We start from the raw sequence: 17,320 nt of genomic DNA, 5'->3' as shown, positions 1-17,320 counted from the left end.
CAGCACAGGCCTTCAATATAAATAGATGAAGACTAAAGCCTCCCCTTACATCACTAAAGGTAACAAGGTCACATGCACACCAGTGGAGGCTGCTGAGGGGAGAACAGCTCATAAGAATGGAACAAATGGAATGGCATCAAACACCTGGAAACCAATTGATACCATTCCACTGATTCCGCTCCAGTCATTACCAAAAGTCCGTTCTCCCTAATTAAGGTGCCACCAACCTCCTGTGGTATACACAGACACATCATCACATGCATGATGATGAGGGTGAGAAAACAAAGGCATGAATGAAATGGGTGACCTCAGAGAAAGCTGTGTCATCGTCTGTGAAGTCAGGGTCCTTTTCGGAGAAAGACAGAGAGAAAGAAAATAGGAGTGAAACCGACACCTAAACCAAACACCAAACACACACACACAGATGAGATTAATGAATGAAAAGAAGGAAATGATTGCTAGTATTACATACCTTAAGGGAACATTTTTGACACTTGCCATATGGTTAGTGAGAAAGTCCACATTGCAAATGTACGGTCCCTTACTAGACGTCCGACAACGTTTCTAAAATTCGCGGACGGCGTCGGGCCGTGCAGCAGGCCCGGATCTTCCAGGAAGTCATCAACGAACTCTCTCGGACATTTGGTTTCTGTTTTATAACATTTTCAAATTTTGGTAATTTTGGTAAATCCCACAAGAGGGTGAATGGAATCATATTGCAAATGTACAAAACATCACCAATCACGACGTGGCCTTATCTCCTAAACGGAAAAGATTTCGAAGACGAAACTTGATGAGCATAGATTTGGCATAATGGGCAGTTGACCCTGAACAAGATGGTGTCTAGGCCTCAACGGTTTTTGAGTTATGGCAATTTTTCTGGGATTAAAGGTCAAAAATGAAAATAGAGCAATAATTTTTCCGCTTCACGTCAAAGTAAATGATCCTACGGTGTCTATTGTAATTTAAGAGAAATCGTACAATGTAAAATTGTTGATGTTCTAAAATAGTTTATTTTATTTTATTTAAGTTACAGATCCAGTTGCAACATGTTCAGACAAATCTTTTTAAAGTATGCTTCGGAGCTCTGCGATATTTCTGTGATTTTCTGAAATAACACACACTCACTAAACCCTCCGTAAATAAGTCAGTTCTTAACGTAAAGACTTAAAACTCAAAATTCTATAAGTGCCTACCCCAAGGAGGATATGTGTTCACTTTCATCTTCCTGTGCCAACCGGAAGTACCTTTAATTGGAGTCATAGGTGCTGGTTTGAAGGGTTAAAAAGGTCTGATCTTTTCAAAACGTTATATGTGTTATTAGGCAACCCTCATGAACTGTAAATCAGTACTTTTTCCCAACAGATGTCAAAGAAAAGCTCTCACACACACACACACACACACACACACACACACACACACACACACACACACACACACACACACACAGTAAGGATGGAGTGACAAAGTGCGGTGCTTAAAGACACTCAGAGCCTGCAATGGCATTAACAGAATCTCTAGGCTGTGCCGAGTTCAACGAGATGCCACGCTTGACCGTAGCTCGCTCGGTCTAAACACAGCGACCATGAGAAAAAGTAGGCACTAAATGTAATTTGCTTTTGGGTGACAGTGAGAGAACCGTTAAGGTGGGAAGCACAATTCGACCTCAGGTACGTTCCTGGGGTCCTCTCGATCTGTGCAAGCCTAACCTTGACCGCGTAGCATTAACCCTTAACAGTTAAAAGAAGGTGTCTACATCAAACAGTTTTCACTGACTTCTCTCCCCATAGGAATACATTGCCTGCACCCCTAAATTTAACATGAAGCCTATGTGGGTTATGAATGCCGTATGAACCTGTCTTCAATGACAATCCATCAGGCCACTATGAGGTCTACCTGTGTTGATTCTAAGCTTCCTGAAGCAACCGGGAAGTGATTAAATTCACCCTAAAAGTGTTTTGATATACATAACCTGCAATTATGAAAATCACTGCATTCAACCTTGTGTAGATCAGTCAATTATAAACATAAAGACTTAAAACTCAGGATTCTGTAAGAGCCTACCCCAAACAATATATGTGTTTACTTATAGCTTCCTGTGCCAACCGGAAGTGCCTTAAAATGGTGTCATGGGTGCTGTTTTTAAAACTTCATATGTGTGATTAGGCAACCCTCATGAACTGTAAATCAATAATTTTTCCCAACAGATGTCAAAGAAAAGCTATCTCATTCACAGTGCATAAAGACACACAGAGCCTGCAATGGCATTTCCATATTCTCAAGGCCGTGCCGAGTTCAATGAGAGGCCACGCTTGACCGTAGCTCGCTCTGAGTGCAGCGACCGTGAAAAAAGTAGGCCCAAAATGAAGCCTGGCCCTAAATTTAATTAGCTTTTGGGTGACAGTGAGAGAACCGTTAGGGTGAGAAGCACAATTCGACCTCAGGTACGTTCCTGAGGTACTCCTGATCTGTGCAAGTCTAACCTTGACCGTGTGGAATTAATCCTTAACAGTAAATCCGGGTTTTTTGATCTCACAGATTACAATGACATCTCTCCTTATAGGAATACATTGCCTGCTCCCCTAAATTCAACCTAGAGCCTATGTGGGTTAATATTGCCTTATGAACCTGTCTTCGATGACAATCCATCAGGCCACTATGAGGTCTACCTGTGTTGATTCTAAGCTTCCTGAAGCAACCGGAAGTGGTTAAAATCACACTAAAAGGGGTTTTCCATACCCAAACTGAAGCTTGATAGAAATAGTGAATTCAACCCTGGGTAAATCAGTCAGTTCTTAACATATAGACTTAAAACTCAGGATTCTGTAAAAGCATACTTTTACTTTTAGCTTCCTGTGCCAACCGGAAGTGCCATAAATGTTGTCATAGGGGCTGTTTCAAAGGGTTAAAAAAGTCAGATCTTTCCAAAACTTCATATGTGCGATTAGGCAACCCTCATGAACTGTAAAGCAGTCATTTCTCCCATAAAATTTCCAAGAAAAACTCACACACACACACACACACACAGCTTGGACAGAGGGACACAGTGTGGTGCGTAGAGACAGACAGTGCCTGCAATAGTTACCTTTGTTCGAACTATTAAACTCTTCAACCTATGGGGGCGCTATGTCATTATTGGATAAAAAAACGTGCCCGTTTTAAGCGCAATATTTTGTCACGAAAAGATGCTCGACTATGCATATAATTGGCAGCTTTGGAAAGAAAACACTCTGACGTTTTCAAAACTGCAAAGATATTATCTGTGAGTGCCACAGAACTCATGCTACAGGCGAAACCAAGATGAAACCTCAAACAGAAAATGAGCAGAATTTTTGAGGCTCTGTTTCCCATCGTCTCCTTATATGGCTGTGAATGTGCCATGAATGAACCTAAGCTCTCTGCCGTTCGTCCAAGATGTCTGCAGCATTGTGACGTATTTGTAGGCATATCATTGGAAGATTGGCCATAAGAGACTACATTTGCCAGGGGTCCGCCTGGACAATGTGTCCTTTGTCTAAATTGGTGCGTAATTTTCAGCTGCTGGCATTTTCCCATGAGATACAGAGGGGAAAGCACGCTTCCACGAACGATATATCTTTGAAGAGATATGTAGAAAAACACCTTGAGGATTGATTCTAAACAACGTTTGCCATGTTTCAGTCGATATTATGGAGTTATTTTGGAAAAAGTTCGGCGTTTTTATAACTGAATGTTTTTTTTTTTTGGTAGCCAAACATGATGCACAAAATGGAGCGATTTCTCCTGCACAAATAATCTTTCAGGAAAAATTTAACATTTGCTATCTAACTGAGAGTCTCCTCATTGAAAACATCCGAAGTTCTTCAAAGGTAAATGATTTTATTTGAATGGTTTTCTGGTTTTTGTGAAAATGTTGCCTGCTGAATGCTAACGCTAAATGCTAATGCTAGCTATCAATAGCTATCAATACTGTTACACAAATGCTAGTTTTGCTATGGTTGAGAAGCATATTTTTGAAAATCTGAGATGACAGTGTTGTTAACAAAAGGCTAAGCTTGAGAGCTAGCATATTGATTTCATTTCATTTGCGATTTTCATGAATAGTTAACGTTGCGTTATGGTAATGAGCTTGAGGCTGTATTCACGATCCCGGATCCGGGATGGCTCGCCGCAAGAAGTTAAAGAACCGTCAGACCTAGAGTTCTGAAACTTTAGGAACCTGTTCTAGAGCTCAGAAAGTTCTCGGACCGAGAAACAGCCTCATACATTTGCAATGACTTCAATTCATTTTGACCATTACGAAAATGACAACATTTAGAAAAGTCCCAGAGTCGCAAGACTAGGTGCATTGAAACCGGCTCGGCCCATAGAGAAGGACCCCAACGTTTCTGTCCGATAGCTCATTCAAGGACCCCGTAGCAAGGCATGGAAAAAAGTGGATTTTCAGCACTAATTAAGGTCTTGCTCGGGTACCGAATGACCTATCGAGCCGAAACTTTGGATTCGGGGTCGCCTCAGCTAGGCCTACACATAATGTCAGAACTGGACCTGCAGCTAGAACGTAACTATGTGTTTTACGTTTTTGTTATGGTTTGAACAGAAGGCGATGTGAATTTTGGGCCTGCTCTGAAATATGTGATAGTTGGCTTCTAAACGAGTTGGAAAAAGTGGGTGTGGTGTCAGTTTGTATCAGTTTGGTGTCAGAATGACATCTAATTGACTAATGGACGGTGACTTGCTGGCTGACTTTTGTCCATTTGCAATATGTTTAAACAGTGAGGTACCATCACCAAAATGACATTCTGAAATCAACTCCAACGATCGATGGAGAGGAACCAGAAACACTGCCCGGCCATCCTGAGTTCATCGGGCCAATCAATTTCGCATTCATGCAGGATTTTTGAGCATGACAAATTTGTGATGGTAAATGCCCATTGAAACATATTGCAAATGCACAGTGCAAATGCACATTGAAACATACTGCAGAAAGTTTTTTCTAATTTTTTGCTATTTTTGACTTCCTATGAAATCATATTGCAAATGGACAAAACATATGCCTCATGCACAAGTTAAAAAAAATATTTAAAAAATAAAATAAAATAAAACTTGACAAAAGTATATTCATACAGTTCTTTACACGTGTAATTGACAACAAAAAAATCCAAAGAATTTTGAAAAACAGCCCAGAAAGCACTTTTTTAGAGGGTGATATGTTTTTGAAAAAATGTTCAGTTTTTCAAAATTTTACTTTTGTGTCTTGACTTGTGTTACATTTGCAATGTGAAATATCACGGTGGAGCGCACACATCTGTTGGATTTTTGTGTGTTACACTTGGCATTTGCCATATTGCATTTGCAATCAACTTTGAATGAAACGACGCCAAATTGAGTGGTATTGGACACCGTGTATATGTTTCGTACAGTGCCAATGACTTCCCATTAATTTTCGTACATTTCAGGGGGGTGTTCCCTTACTTGCACAAATGGAAATAATGAATTGCTTGTTTCCTGTAGAAAACAGAAGGTACAGAAAGTCCAGTTCCTTACCTGCCCACTCAGCACTGACGGTCCACTGCTCCCTTCATCCAGAGAGGCACTGCGAGGGAGACAGGAAAACACACCGACTCACTCTGTGTCACACATACAAACTTATATTCATGTAAGCCTTATTTACAGTTTACTGGAGAAATTGGCTCATCATTAGACGGCAGCCAACAATAAATAACACCAGACAGACACAATGGAGTTTTTTTACTTTAAACACCTTACTCATCATCATCATACAGTATGATTTGTGCCTACTCATACTCTTTTCATAGTAATTACTCATCGTAATAACTACACTATGACAACATCCTATAACATCAGTCATGGGGCCAGTTTCAACAGAGCATGAATGGACCATGCTTTTTAGTCCATGACTAAACTTGGTTAGTTTTATGCAACCGAACCATGGTCTCGTTGATACGGTATACAGTAGTCACCTGTCAGAGCAGAGTGAGGGGCAGAAGTAATGTGTTTAGGCAGAGCTGTGCTGTACGTACGTACCTGCGGATAGCCTGGCAGGGGGACCTCTGTTTGCTGCTGGAGCTGCCAGAGTGACTGAGGAACCTGGACAGGTAAACAGAGGATGCAATAAGGCCAGAGGAGGTGTGGTATATTGTCAATATACTACGGCTAAGGGCTGTTCTTAAACATGATGCAAAGTGGTGCCTGGACACAGCCCTTAGCGGTGGTATATTACCATAACCCCCGAGGTGCCTTATTGCTATTATAAACTGCTTCCCAAAGTAATTAGAGCCATAAGACTCCTGAACACCTAATCAAATGGCTACCCAGACTATTTGCATCCCCCCCTCTTTTACACCGCTGCTACTCTCTGTTGTTATCATCTATGCATAGTCACTTTAATAACTCTACCTACATGTACATATTACCTCAACTAACAGGTGCCCCCACACATTGACTCTGTACCGGTAACCCCCTGTATATAGTCTCACTATTCTTATTTGACTGTTGCTCTTTAATTACTTGTTACTTTTATTTATTATTCTTATCCGTATTTTTTTTAAAACTGCATTGTTGGTTAGGGGCTCGTAAGTAAGCATTTCACTGTAAGGTCTACCTACATCTGTTGTATTCAGCGCATGTGACTAATAACATTTGATTTGAATAAATGTTGTCATACCTGTGGTATACGCAGTGGTGGAAAAATAACTCAATTGTCATACTTACTCAATTATCATAACTTAAAGATACCTTAATGGAAAATTACTCAAGTAAAAGTGAGTCACCCAGTAAAATACTACTTGAGTAAAAGTCCAAGTATTTGGTTTAAAATATATTTTAGTCTCAAAAGTAAATCGAATTGCTAAAATGTACTTAAGTATCAAAAGTATTAACCATTTCAAATTCCTTATATTAGCAAACCAGATGGCACAATTTTCTTTCTTTTGTTTATTGACGGAGAGCCAGGGGCACATTCCAACAGTCAGACATAATTTACAAACATAGTATTTGTGTTTAGTGCGTCTGCCAGATCAGAGGCAGTAGGGATCCCCAGGGATGTTCTCTTGATGAGTGTGTGAATTTGACAATTTTCCTGTCAAAATGTAACAGGTACTTTTGGGTGTCAGGGAAAATGTATGGAGTAAAAAGTACATAATTTTCATGAGAAATGTAGTGAAATAAAAGTAAAATTTGGCAAAAATATAAATAGTTAAGTAAAGTACAGATACCACCAAAAAACAACTGAAGAGGTAATTTAAAGTATTTTACTTAAGTACTTTACACCACTGTGGTATACTGTGTATACCCAGTGGTGTAAAGTACTTAAGGACTTAAGGACTCGAACCACCCAGTTCATAAGTAAGGATTAGTATAATGTCTCTGTTTTTTTTGCAGGCACAATGTATTCAGACGGTCATGGTATGGTATGGGTTCAGGTGGATTTAAGACCTGGAGACCAACAAATAATATCTCTAATGCAGTGTTTCTTCATTTTGGTCCTGTTTTTGCCTTATTACTACACACCTGGTTCAAGTAAATCAAAACTTGACTTCATGACTGAGGTGATCCTTTGATTCAGCTGTGTAGTGCTGGTGCAAAAACTAAAATGTGTGTCTGCAGGACCATAATTAATAAACACTGCTCTAATGGTGTGCATACATGTCATCTCACAATAAGAGAAAAATGTGTTGTTTCAGGCACAGAAACATTTCAAAACAATTTAACACGCACCACCTGAGTCTTGCATACTGTACATATATCCCCCTCCTTTAGCTTTCAGAATCTCACTCTGTCACACATACAGTACCAGTCAAACGTTTGGACACACCTACTCATTCAAGGGTTTTTCTTTACTTGTACTATTTTCTACATTGTTGAATAGTAGTGAAGACATCAAAACTATGAAATAACACATGGAATCATGTAGTAACCAAAACAGTGTTAAACAAATCAAAATATATTTTAGATTTTAGATTCTTCAAAGTAGCCACCCTTTGCTTTGATGACAGCTTTGCACACTCTTGGCATTCTCTCAACCATCTTCATGAGGTAGTCACCTGGAATGAATTTCAATTAACAGATTGTTAAAAGTTATTTTGTGGAATTTCCTTCTTACTGTGTTGTGACAAGGTAGGGGTGGTACATAGAAGATAGCCCTATTTGGTAAAAGACCAAGTCCATATTATGGCAAAAACAGCTCAAATAAGCAAAGAGAAAAGACAGTCTATCATTACTTTAAGACATGAAAGTCAGTCAATGCGGAACATTTCAAGAACTTTGAAAGTTTCTTCATGAGCAGTCACAAAAACCATGAAGCGCTCTGATGAAACTGTCTCTCATGAGGACCGCCACAGGAAAGGAAGACCCAGAGTTACCTCTGCTGCAGAATATACGTTCATTAGAGTTACCAGTCTCAGAAAATGCAGCCCAAATAAATGATTCACAGAGTTCAAGTAACAAACACATCAACATCAACTGTTCAGAGGAGACTGCGTGAATCAGGCCTTCATGGTTGAATTGCTGCAAAGAAACCACTACTGAAGGACACCAATAAGAAGAGACTTGCTTGGGTCAAGAAACACAACCAATGGAGATTAGACCAGTGGAAATCTGTCCTTTGGTCTGATGAGTCCAAATCCAACCGCTGTGTCTTTGAGAGATGCGAGTAGGTCAACTGATGATCTCTGCATGTGTGGTTCCCACCATTAAGAATGGAGGACGAGGTGCGATGGTGTGGGGGTGCTTTGCTGGAGACACTGTCAGTGATTTATTTAGACTTCAAGGCACACTTAACCAGCATGGCTACCACAGCATCCTGCAGTGATACGCCATCCCATCTGTTTTGCGCTTAGTGGGACTATTATTTGTTTTTCAACAGAACAATGACCCAAAACACACCTCCAGGCTGTGTAAGGGCTATTTGACCAAGAAGGAGAGTGATGGAGTGCTGCATCAGATGACCTGTCCTCCACAATCACCTGAACTCAACCTAATTGAGATGGTTTGGTATGAGTTGGACTGCAGAGTGAAGGAAAAGCAGCCAACAAGTGCTCAGAATATGTAGGAACTCCTTCAGGGAAAAAGCATTGAAGATGAAGCTGGTTAAGAGAATGCCAAAAGTGTGCAAAGCTGTCATCAAGGCAAAGGGTAGCTGGGAATACTTTGAAGAATCTCAAATATAAAATCTGGTTTGATTTGTTTAACACCTTTTTGGTTGTGTGTTATTTCATAGTTTTGATGTCTTCACTATTATTCTACAATGTAGAAAATAGTTTTAAAAAATAAAGAAAAACCCTTGAATGAGTAGGTGTGTCCAAACTTTTGACTGGTACTGTATCTCTCTCTACCTGTGTGCTCGGCCGGCAACCCTCCTTCGATGAATTAGACTCTCTGCTCTACAAATTAAGGACCGTCGTCTAGTAGCCACACATCATGTGTGCATCAATCAGGTCCAAGGAAGTGGCGAGGTTGGGGAGCAGGAGATGGATGAAGCAGGGAGGGAAGAAGAGGAGAGAATGGGGGAACAAATGACGGGGAGGGTTGTTAAATGCAGAGTGAGAAGAGAGATAGTTAGAGCGTGGTGATGGAGTAACTTCAGGAGAGAAAGGAGCAGTAAAATGTCTGAAATCACCTAAGGTCTGCCTATACAATGGACAAAATGCAGAGAATATAGAATAACCCAATACAAAATAAATGATAACATGTACTTTTCACATATCACCTGCTGTCTACAACAGCTATGGCTGGCTCTCACTGACTACTGGTTGTAAGTAAGCTACACTGAACAAAAATATCAAATGCAACACTAAACAATTTCAAAGATTTTACCAAGTTACAGTTCATTTAAGGAAATCAGTCCACTGAAATAAATTCATTAGGCCATAATCTATGGACTTCACATGACTGGGAATACAGATATGCATTCGATGGTCACAGATATCTTTAAAAAAGTAGGACCGTGGATCAGAAAAAAAACTGTCAGTATCTGGTGTGACCACCATTTGCCTCATGCAGCACATCTCCTTCGCATAGAGTTGATCAGGCTGTTGATTGTCCCACTCCTCTTCAATGGCTGTGCAAAGTTGTTGGATATTGACGGGAACTGGAACACAATGTCGTAAACAATCAAGAGCACCCCGAACATGCTCAATGGGTGACATGTCTGGTGAGTATGCGAGCCATGGAAGAACTGGGACATTTTCAACTTCCAGGAATTGTGTACAGATCCTTACGATATGGGGCTGTGCATTATCATGCTGAAGCATGAGTTGATGGCGGCAGATGAATGGCACGACTATGGGCCTCGGGATCTCGTCACGGTATCTCTGTGTATTCAAATTTCCATCGATAAAATGCAATTGCGTTCGTTGTCCGTAGCTTATGCCTGACCATACCATAACCCCACCATGGGGCACTCTGTTCACAACACTGACATCAGTAAACCGCTCGCCCACACGACGCCATCTGACCGGTACAGTTGAAACCAGGATTCAGCAGTCAAGAGCACACATCTCCAGCATGCCAGTGACCATTGAAGGTGAGCATTTGCCCACTGAAGCCACACTGCAGTCTGGTCAAGACCATACATGTATACATGTGGTCTGCGGTTGTGACGCCGGTTGGATGTACTGCCAAATTCCTTAAAATTACGTTGGAGGCGGCTTATGGTAGAAAAATGTACATTCAGTTCTCTGGCAACAGCTCCGGTGGACATTCCTGCAGTCAGCATTCCAATTGCATGCTCCCTCATGGGACCAACACTTTACATGTTGCATTTATATTTTTGTTCAGTATACAATGCATTTGGAAAGTATTCAGACCCCTTGACTTTTTACACATTTTGTTACATTACAGCCTTATTCTAAAATGAATTAAATAATTTCACCTGGCACACCCCTTTTTATATCCACTGTATTGAAAAAGTTAGAAAGAGGGAAAGTGTGTGGTGTTCCTTTCACCTCTACGGTGACATCCAGCTTAAACCAGGCCCAGCTCCACTTCATCCCTGTATCCACTTGCTTAATACTGTAATGACCTGACTAGATCATAAAGGAACAATTGTCCAGACAGAGGATTGTGTTTTACGAATTGACTGTTTATTAACCCAACTTTACACAGGCTACTGTTTGGCCGTAGCCCACGCCAAATAAACGAAGGATACTCCACAAACCAACCGTGTGCTTCTATTGTGGAGCCCAGACGTAAGAGAAAGAACAATGGCTAAACCTGGTCTTAACTTCCAATGCTCCATCCCCCTGCCCAACCCCCCTCCACACCACTCCGCCAAACACCAGGATGCCTGGCATCAGAACATTCCAGGCATTCCCATGATTGGCAGATAGCAGGTTGATTGGCATGTCGGACACCGCAAACACTGGGTACTGGTAAGTACAACACAACCAACTAATTGCCTAAACCATAACACACTGTGCGGGTTGCTAAAATACTTAATTAATAACCTCTTTGGGCTGAGATGCCGCTAACGGGATCGATATGGCAACAGCCAGTGAAAGTGCAGGGCGCCAAATACAAAACAACAGAAATTCCATAATTAAAATTCCTCAAACAGACAAGAATTTTACACCATTTTAAAGATACCATTCTTGTTAATCCCATCACAGTGTCCGATTTCAAAAAGGCTTTACGACGAAAGCAAACCAAACAATTATGTTAGGTCAGAGCCAAGTCCTCTCATTTTCCAGCCAAAGAGAGGAGTCACAAAAAGCAGAAATAGAGATAAATGAATCACTAACCTTTGATGATCTTCATCAGATGACACTCATAGGACTTCATGTTACACAATACATGTATGTTTTGTTCGATAAAGTTCATATTTATATAAAAAAAATCTCAGTATACATTGGCGCGTTACGTTCAGTAGTTCCAAAACATCTGGTGATTTTGCAGAGAGCCACATCAATTTACAGAAATACTCATAATAAACAGAATTAGAGATACACTTCTCCTTAATGCAACCGCTGTGTCAGATTTCAAAAAAGCTTTACCAAAAAAGCACACCATGCAATTATCTGAGTACGGCGCTCAGAGACCAAAACAACCCAAACAGATATCCACCATGTTGTGTAGTCAACAGAAGTCAGAAATAGCATTATAAATATTCACTTACCTTTGATGATCTTCATCAGAATGCACTCCCAGGAATCCCAGTTCCACAATAAATGTTTGTTTTGTTCGATAATGTCCATCATTTATGTCCAAATACCTCCTTTTTGTTTGCGCGTTTAGCCCAGTAATCCAAATTCACGACGCGTGATCACTAGAAGCAGAAGAAAAGTCAAAAAGTACCGTTACAGTCCGTAGAAACATGTCAAGCGATGTATAGAATCAATCTGTAGGATGTTTTTAACATAAATCTTCAATAATGTTCCAACCGGAGAATTCCTTGGTCTTCAGAAATGCAATGGAACTCAAGCTAACTCTCACATGAATGAGCGTGGCCAGCATGTGGCTCTCTGGCAGACCTCAGACTCATTCCCCTCTCATTTGCCCCCACTTCACAGTAGATGCATCAAACAAGGTTCTAAAGACTGTTGACATCTAGTGGAAGCCTTAGGAAGTGCAATTTGACCCCATAGACACTGTGCATCCGACAGGGAATGAGTTGAAAAACTACAAACCTCAGATTTCCCACTTCCTGGTTGGATTTTTCCTCAGGTTTTGGCCTGCCATATGAGTTCTGTTATACTCACAGACATCATTCAAACAGTTTTAGAAACTTCAGAGTGTTTTCTATCCAAATCTACTAATAATATGCATATATTAGCAACTGGGCCTGAGTAGCAGACAGTTTACTCCGGGCACCTTATTCATCCAAGCTACTCAATACTGCCCCCAGCCATAACAAGTTTTTAACAAGCCATGCCTCATTTTCACCTAATTCTCTCATTCTGAAAATTAACCACAGACTTTAGAGGGAAAACATCAGTTCACAAATCGCAGTTATTTCTTTAGCTAGTTAACATTTCACACGACAAGGAGTCGTACACCAGTTAATACTATAGTGAATTGGTTAGGTTAACGTTACTAACGTTAGCGCATCTGATGTTGTAGCTGTCTGACTTTATTAGCCAGATAACTTTCACACCATGAACTCAATTATTTGATCAGTTATGTTGGCTAACGTTGCTCAATATTTCTCTGGCTAGCTAACGGAGAATTCAATCTAGCTAGCAAGATACTTAACAATGCTAACAATACTTGTTCCACCACACTTTCCACCTCACCTCAAATTTCCAAATGCCAGTTGTTTTTAGGTTACAGCTCATTAAGTACGCTTCATCGCCTTCTCGTCCCCGTCTCCGTGGTCAGGCTTCTCACCTACCTCTTCATTATCTTTCAGGGGACGCGCTGCTGTAACTGGCAAACTGCCATTCCACTCTCCTGCTGTCTTCCCAGAGTGCGCGCTGATGCTGTAACTAGCAATTTGGTTGTCTCTTCTCTCTTCAGTCGCGTGCTGCATTCTGTTGTTATGTGGACGATTGGCTGAGCCTTGGATACAGCCAGCATTGCTCCAAACGCATATCACTCCCAAACTTTTCTCAACGTATCTACACAAATCACGTAGGTCACCTATTTTGGATTCAAAACAGCGATTTTGCTGAAAGGTGACTAGTTTGCATCCCTGGAATTTGGGGAGTTCATCCCATTCTTCTCTGCAGATCCTCTCAAGCTCTATCAGGTTGGATGGGGAGCGTCGCTGCACAGATATTTTCAGGTCTCTCCATAGATGTTAAATCGGGTTTGAGTCCAGGCTCTGGCTGGGCCACTCAAGGACATTCAGAGACATGTCCCGAAGCAACTCCTGTGTTGTCTTGGCTGTGAGCTTAGGGTCGTTGTCCCGTTGGAAGGTCAAGCTTCGCCGCAGTTTGAGGTCCTGAGCGCTCTGGAGCAGGTTTTCATCAAGGATTTCTCTATACTTTGCTCCGTTCATCTTTCCCTCGATCCTGACTAGTCTCCCAGTCCCTGCCACTGAAAAACATCCGCACTGCAGGGATGGTGTCACGTTTCCTCCAGACGTGATGCTTGGCATTCAGGCCAAAGAGTTCAATCTTGGTTTCTTCAGACCAGATAATCTTGTTTCTCATGGTCTGATAGTCCTTTAGGTACCTTCTGGAAAACTCTAAGCGGACTGTCATGTGCCTTTTACTGAGGAGTGGCTTTTGTCTGGCAACTCTACCATAAATGCCTGATCGGTGGAGTGATGCAGAGATGGTTGTCCTTCTGGAAGGTTCTCCCATCTCCACAGAGAAACTCTGGAGCTCTGTCAGAGTGATCATCGGGTTCTTGGTGACCTCGGTGACCATGGCCCTTCTCCCCCGATTGCTAAGTTTGGCCGGATGGCCAGCTCTAGGAATAGTCTTGGTGGTTCCAAACTTCTTCCATTTAAGAATGATGGAGGCTACTGTGTTCTTGGGGACCTTCAATGCTGCAGAAATGTTTTGGTACCCTTCACCAGATCTGTGCCTTGACACAATCCTGTCTCGGAGCTCTACGAAAAATTCCTTCGACCTCATGGCTTGGTTTTTGCTCTGACATGCACTGTCAACTGTGGGACCTTATATAGACAGGTGTGTGCCTTTCCAAATCATGTCAAATCAATTGAATTTACCACAGGTGGACTCCAATCAAGTTGTAGAAACATCTCAAGGATGACCAATGGAAACAGGATACACCGGAGTTAAATTTCGAGTCTAATAGCAAAGGGTTTGAATATTTATGTAAATAAGGTATTTCTGTTTTTGCTTTGTCATTATGGGGTATTGTGTGTAGATTGATGCAAAAAAAACACAATCATTTAATCAATTTTAGAACATGGCTGTAACGTAACAAAATGGGGAAAAAGTCAAGGGGCCTGGAAACTTTACGAATGCACTGTAATAACTGTGGTTAGAACCCAATAATTAGTCAGAAACCCATAACTATCGGGGGTTGTAAATCAAGTCCTTATTGTCACTGCCCAACATTCTGGGAAACTGAAAAGAAGAATCCCTCCCGTTCCCAACCCTTTCCTCCAAGAACATCCCAGGACCTTCCTGCCCTTGCAGTGAAGATAGGTCAAGGGTAGAGAGAGGGAGCAGAGGTGGGATGGGGAAGCTGTGCTCAGCAGTGGTGTGGAGGACATAGAGATATGGGGCTAGGGACAGGGCAGAGCTAAGCAGTGGTGTGGAGGACATAGAGATATGGGGCTAGGGGCAGGGCAGAGCTAAGCAGTGGTGTGGAGGACATAGAGATATGGGGCTAGAGGCAGGGCAGAGCTAAGCAGTGGTGTGGAGGACATAGAGATATGGGACTAGGGGCAGGGCAGAGCTAAGCAATGGTGTGGAGGACATAGAGATATGGGGCAGGGCAGAGCTAAGCAGTGGTGTGGAGGACATAGAGATATGGGGCTATGGGCAGGGCAGAGCTAAGCAATGGTGTGGAGGACATAGAGATATGGGGCTAGGGGCAGGGCAGAGCTAAGCAGTGGTGTGGAGGACATAGAGATATGGGGCTAGGGGCAGGGCAGAGGTAAGCAGTGGTGTGGAGGACATAGAGATATGGGGCTAGGGGCAGGGCAGAGCTAAGCAGTGGTGTGGAGGACATAGAGATATGGGGCTAGGGACAGGGCAGAGCTAAGCAGTGGTGTGGAGGACATAGAGATATGGGGCTAGGGGCAGAGCAGAGCTAAGCAGTGGTGTGGAGGACATAGAGATATGGGGCTAGGGGCAGGGCACAGCTAAGCAGTGGTGTGGAGGACATAGAGATATGGGGCTAGGGGCAGGGCAGAGCTAAGCAGTGGTGTGGAGGACATAGAGATATGGGGCTAGGGGCAGAGCAGAGCTAAGCAGTGGTGTGGAGGACATAGAGATATGGGGCTAGGGGCAGGGCAGAGCTAAGCAGTGGTGTGGAGGACATAGAGATATGGGGCTAGGGGCAGAGCAGAGCTAAGCAGTGGTGTGGAGGACATAGAGATATGGGGCTATGGGCAGGGCAGAGCTAAGCAGTGGTGTGGAGGACATAGAGATATGGGGCTAGGGGCAGGGCAGAGCTAAGCAGTGGTGTGGAGGACATAGAGATATGGGGCTAGGGGCAGGGCAGAGCTAAGCAGTGGTGTGGAGGACATAGAGATATGGGGCTAGGGACAGGGCAGAGCTAAGCAGTGGTGTGGAGGACATAGAGATATGGGGCTAGGGGCAGGGCAGAGCTAAGCAGTGGTGTGGAGGACATAGAGATATGGGGCTATGGGCAGGGCAGAGCTAAGCAGTGGTGTGGAGGACATAGAGATATGGGGCTAGGGGCAGGGCAGAGCTAAGCAGTGGTGTGGAGGACATAGAGATATGGGGCTAGGGGCAGAGCAGAGCTAAGCAGTGGTGTGGAGGACATAGAGATATGGGGCTAGAGGCAGGGCAGAGCTAAGCAGTGGTGTGGAGGACATAGAGATATGGGGCTAGGGACAGGGTAGAGCTAAGCAGTGGTGTGGAGGACATAGAGATATGGGGCTAGGGGCAGAGCAGAGCTAAGCAGTGGTGTGGAGGACATAGAGATATGGGGCTAGGGGCAGGGCAGTAAGGTGGTGGAGGACATAGAGATATGGGGCTAGGGGCAGGGCAGAGCTAAGCAGTGGTGTGGAGGACATAGAGATATGGGGCTATGGGCAGGGCAGAGCTAAGCAGTGGTGTGGAGGACATAGAGATATGGGGCTAGAGAGAGCTAAGCAGTGGGGGAGGACATAGAGATATGGGGCTAGGGGCAGGGCAGAGCTAAGCAGTGGTGTGGAGGACATAGAGATATGGGGCTAGGGGCAGGGCAGAGCTAAGCAGTGGTGTGGAGGACATAGAGAGATATGTGGCTATGGGCAGATAAGCAGTGGTGTGGAGGACATAGAGATATGGGGCTAGGGGCAGAGCAGAGCTAAGCAGTGGTGTGGAGGACATAGAGATATGGGGCTAGGGGCAGAGCAGAGCTAAGCAGTGGTGTGGAGGACATAGAGATATGGGGCTAGGGGCAGAGCAGAGCTAAGCAGTGGTGTGGAGGACATAGAGATATGGGGCTAGGGGCAGGGCAGAGCTAAGGTGGTGTGGAGGACATAGAGATATGGGGCTAGGGGCAGGGCAGAGCTAAGCAGTGGTGTGGAGGACATAGAGATATGGGGCTATGGGCAGGGCAGAGCTAAGCAGTGGTGTGGAGGACATAGAGATATGGGGCTATGGGCAGGGCAGAGCTAAGCAGTGGTGTGGAGGACATAGAGATATGGGGCTAGGGACAGGGCAGAGCTAAGCAGTGGTGTGGAGGACATAGAGATATGGGGCTAGGGGCAGGGCAGAGCTAAGCA

The 17,320-nt window shown here is 43.2% G+C and overlaps 1 protein-coding gene across 3 annotated transcripts in view; it reads right to left on the bottom strand.

The window, feature by feature from the left end:
• Positions 1-17,320, bottom strand: part of LOC115101366 (leucine-rich repeat and calponin homology domain-containing protein 2-like) — an 89,820-nt gene that overhangs the window by 25,472 nt on the left and 47,028 nt on the right. The window contains exons 12-15 of one of the 3 annotated variants that reach the window (XM_029620788.2): positions 9,336-9,404; positions 6,028-6,090; positions 5,527-5,575; positions 308-346 (exon numbers count right to left, since the gene is read on the bottom strand). In XM_029620788.2, the coding sequence (XP_029476648.1) occupies positions 308-346; positions 5,527-5,575; positions 6,028-6,090; positions 9,336-9,404 (220 nt within the window). The remainder of the gene's footprint in view (positions 1-307; positions 347-5,526; positions 5,576-6,027; positions 6,091-9,335; positions 9,405-17,320) is intronic. The other 2 variants (XM_029620789.2, XM_029620790.2) reach the window with 2 other exon arrangements.

This window comes from Oncorhynchus nerka, linkage group LG19 (genome assembly GCF_034236695.1).
Source record: "Oncorhynchus nerka isolate Pitt River linkage group LG19, Oner_Uvic_2.0, whole genome shotgun sequence".
NCBI classification, from domain to species: Eukaryota; Metazoa; Chordata; class Actinopteri; order Salmoniformes; family Salmonidae; genus Oncorhynchus; species Oncorhynchus nerka.
Note: the sequence above shows the minus strand (reverse complement) of the source record. Positions and strands in the feature narration are given on the sequence as shown.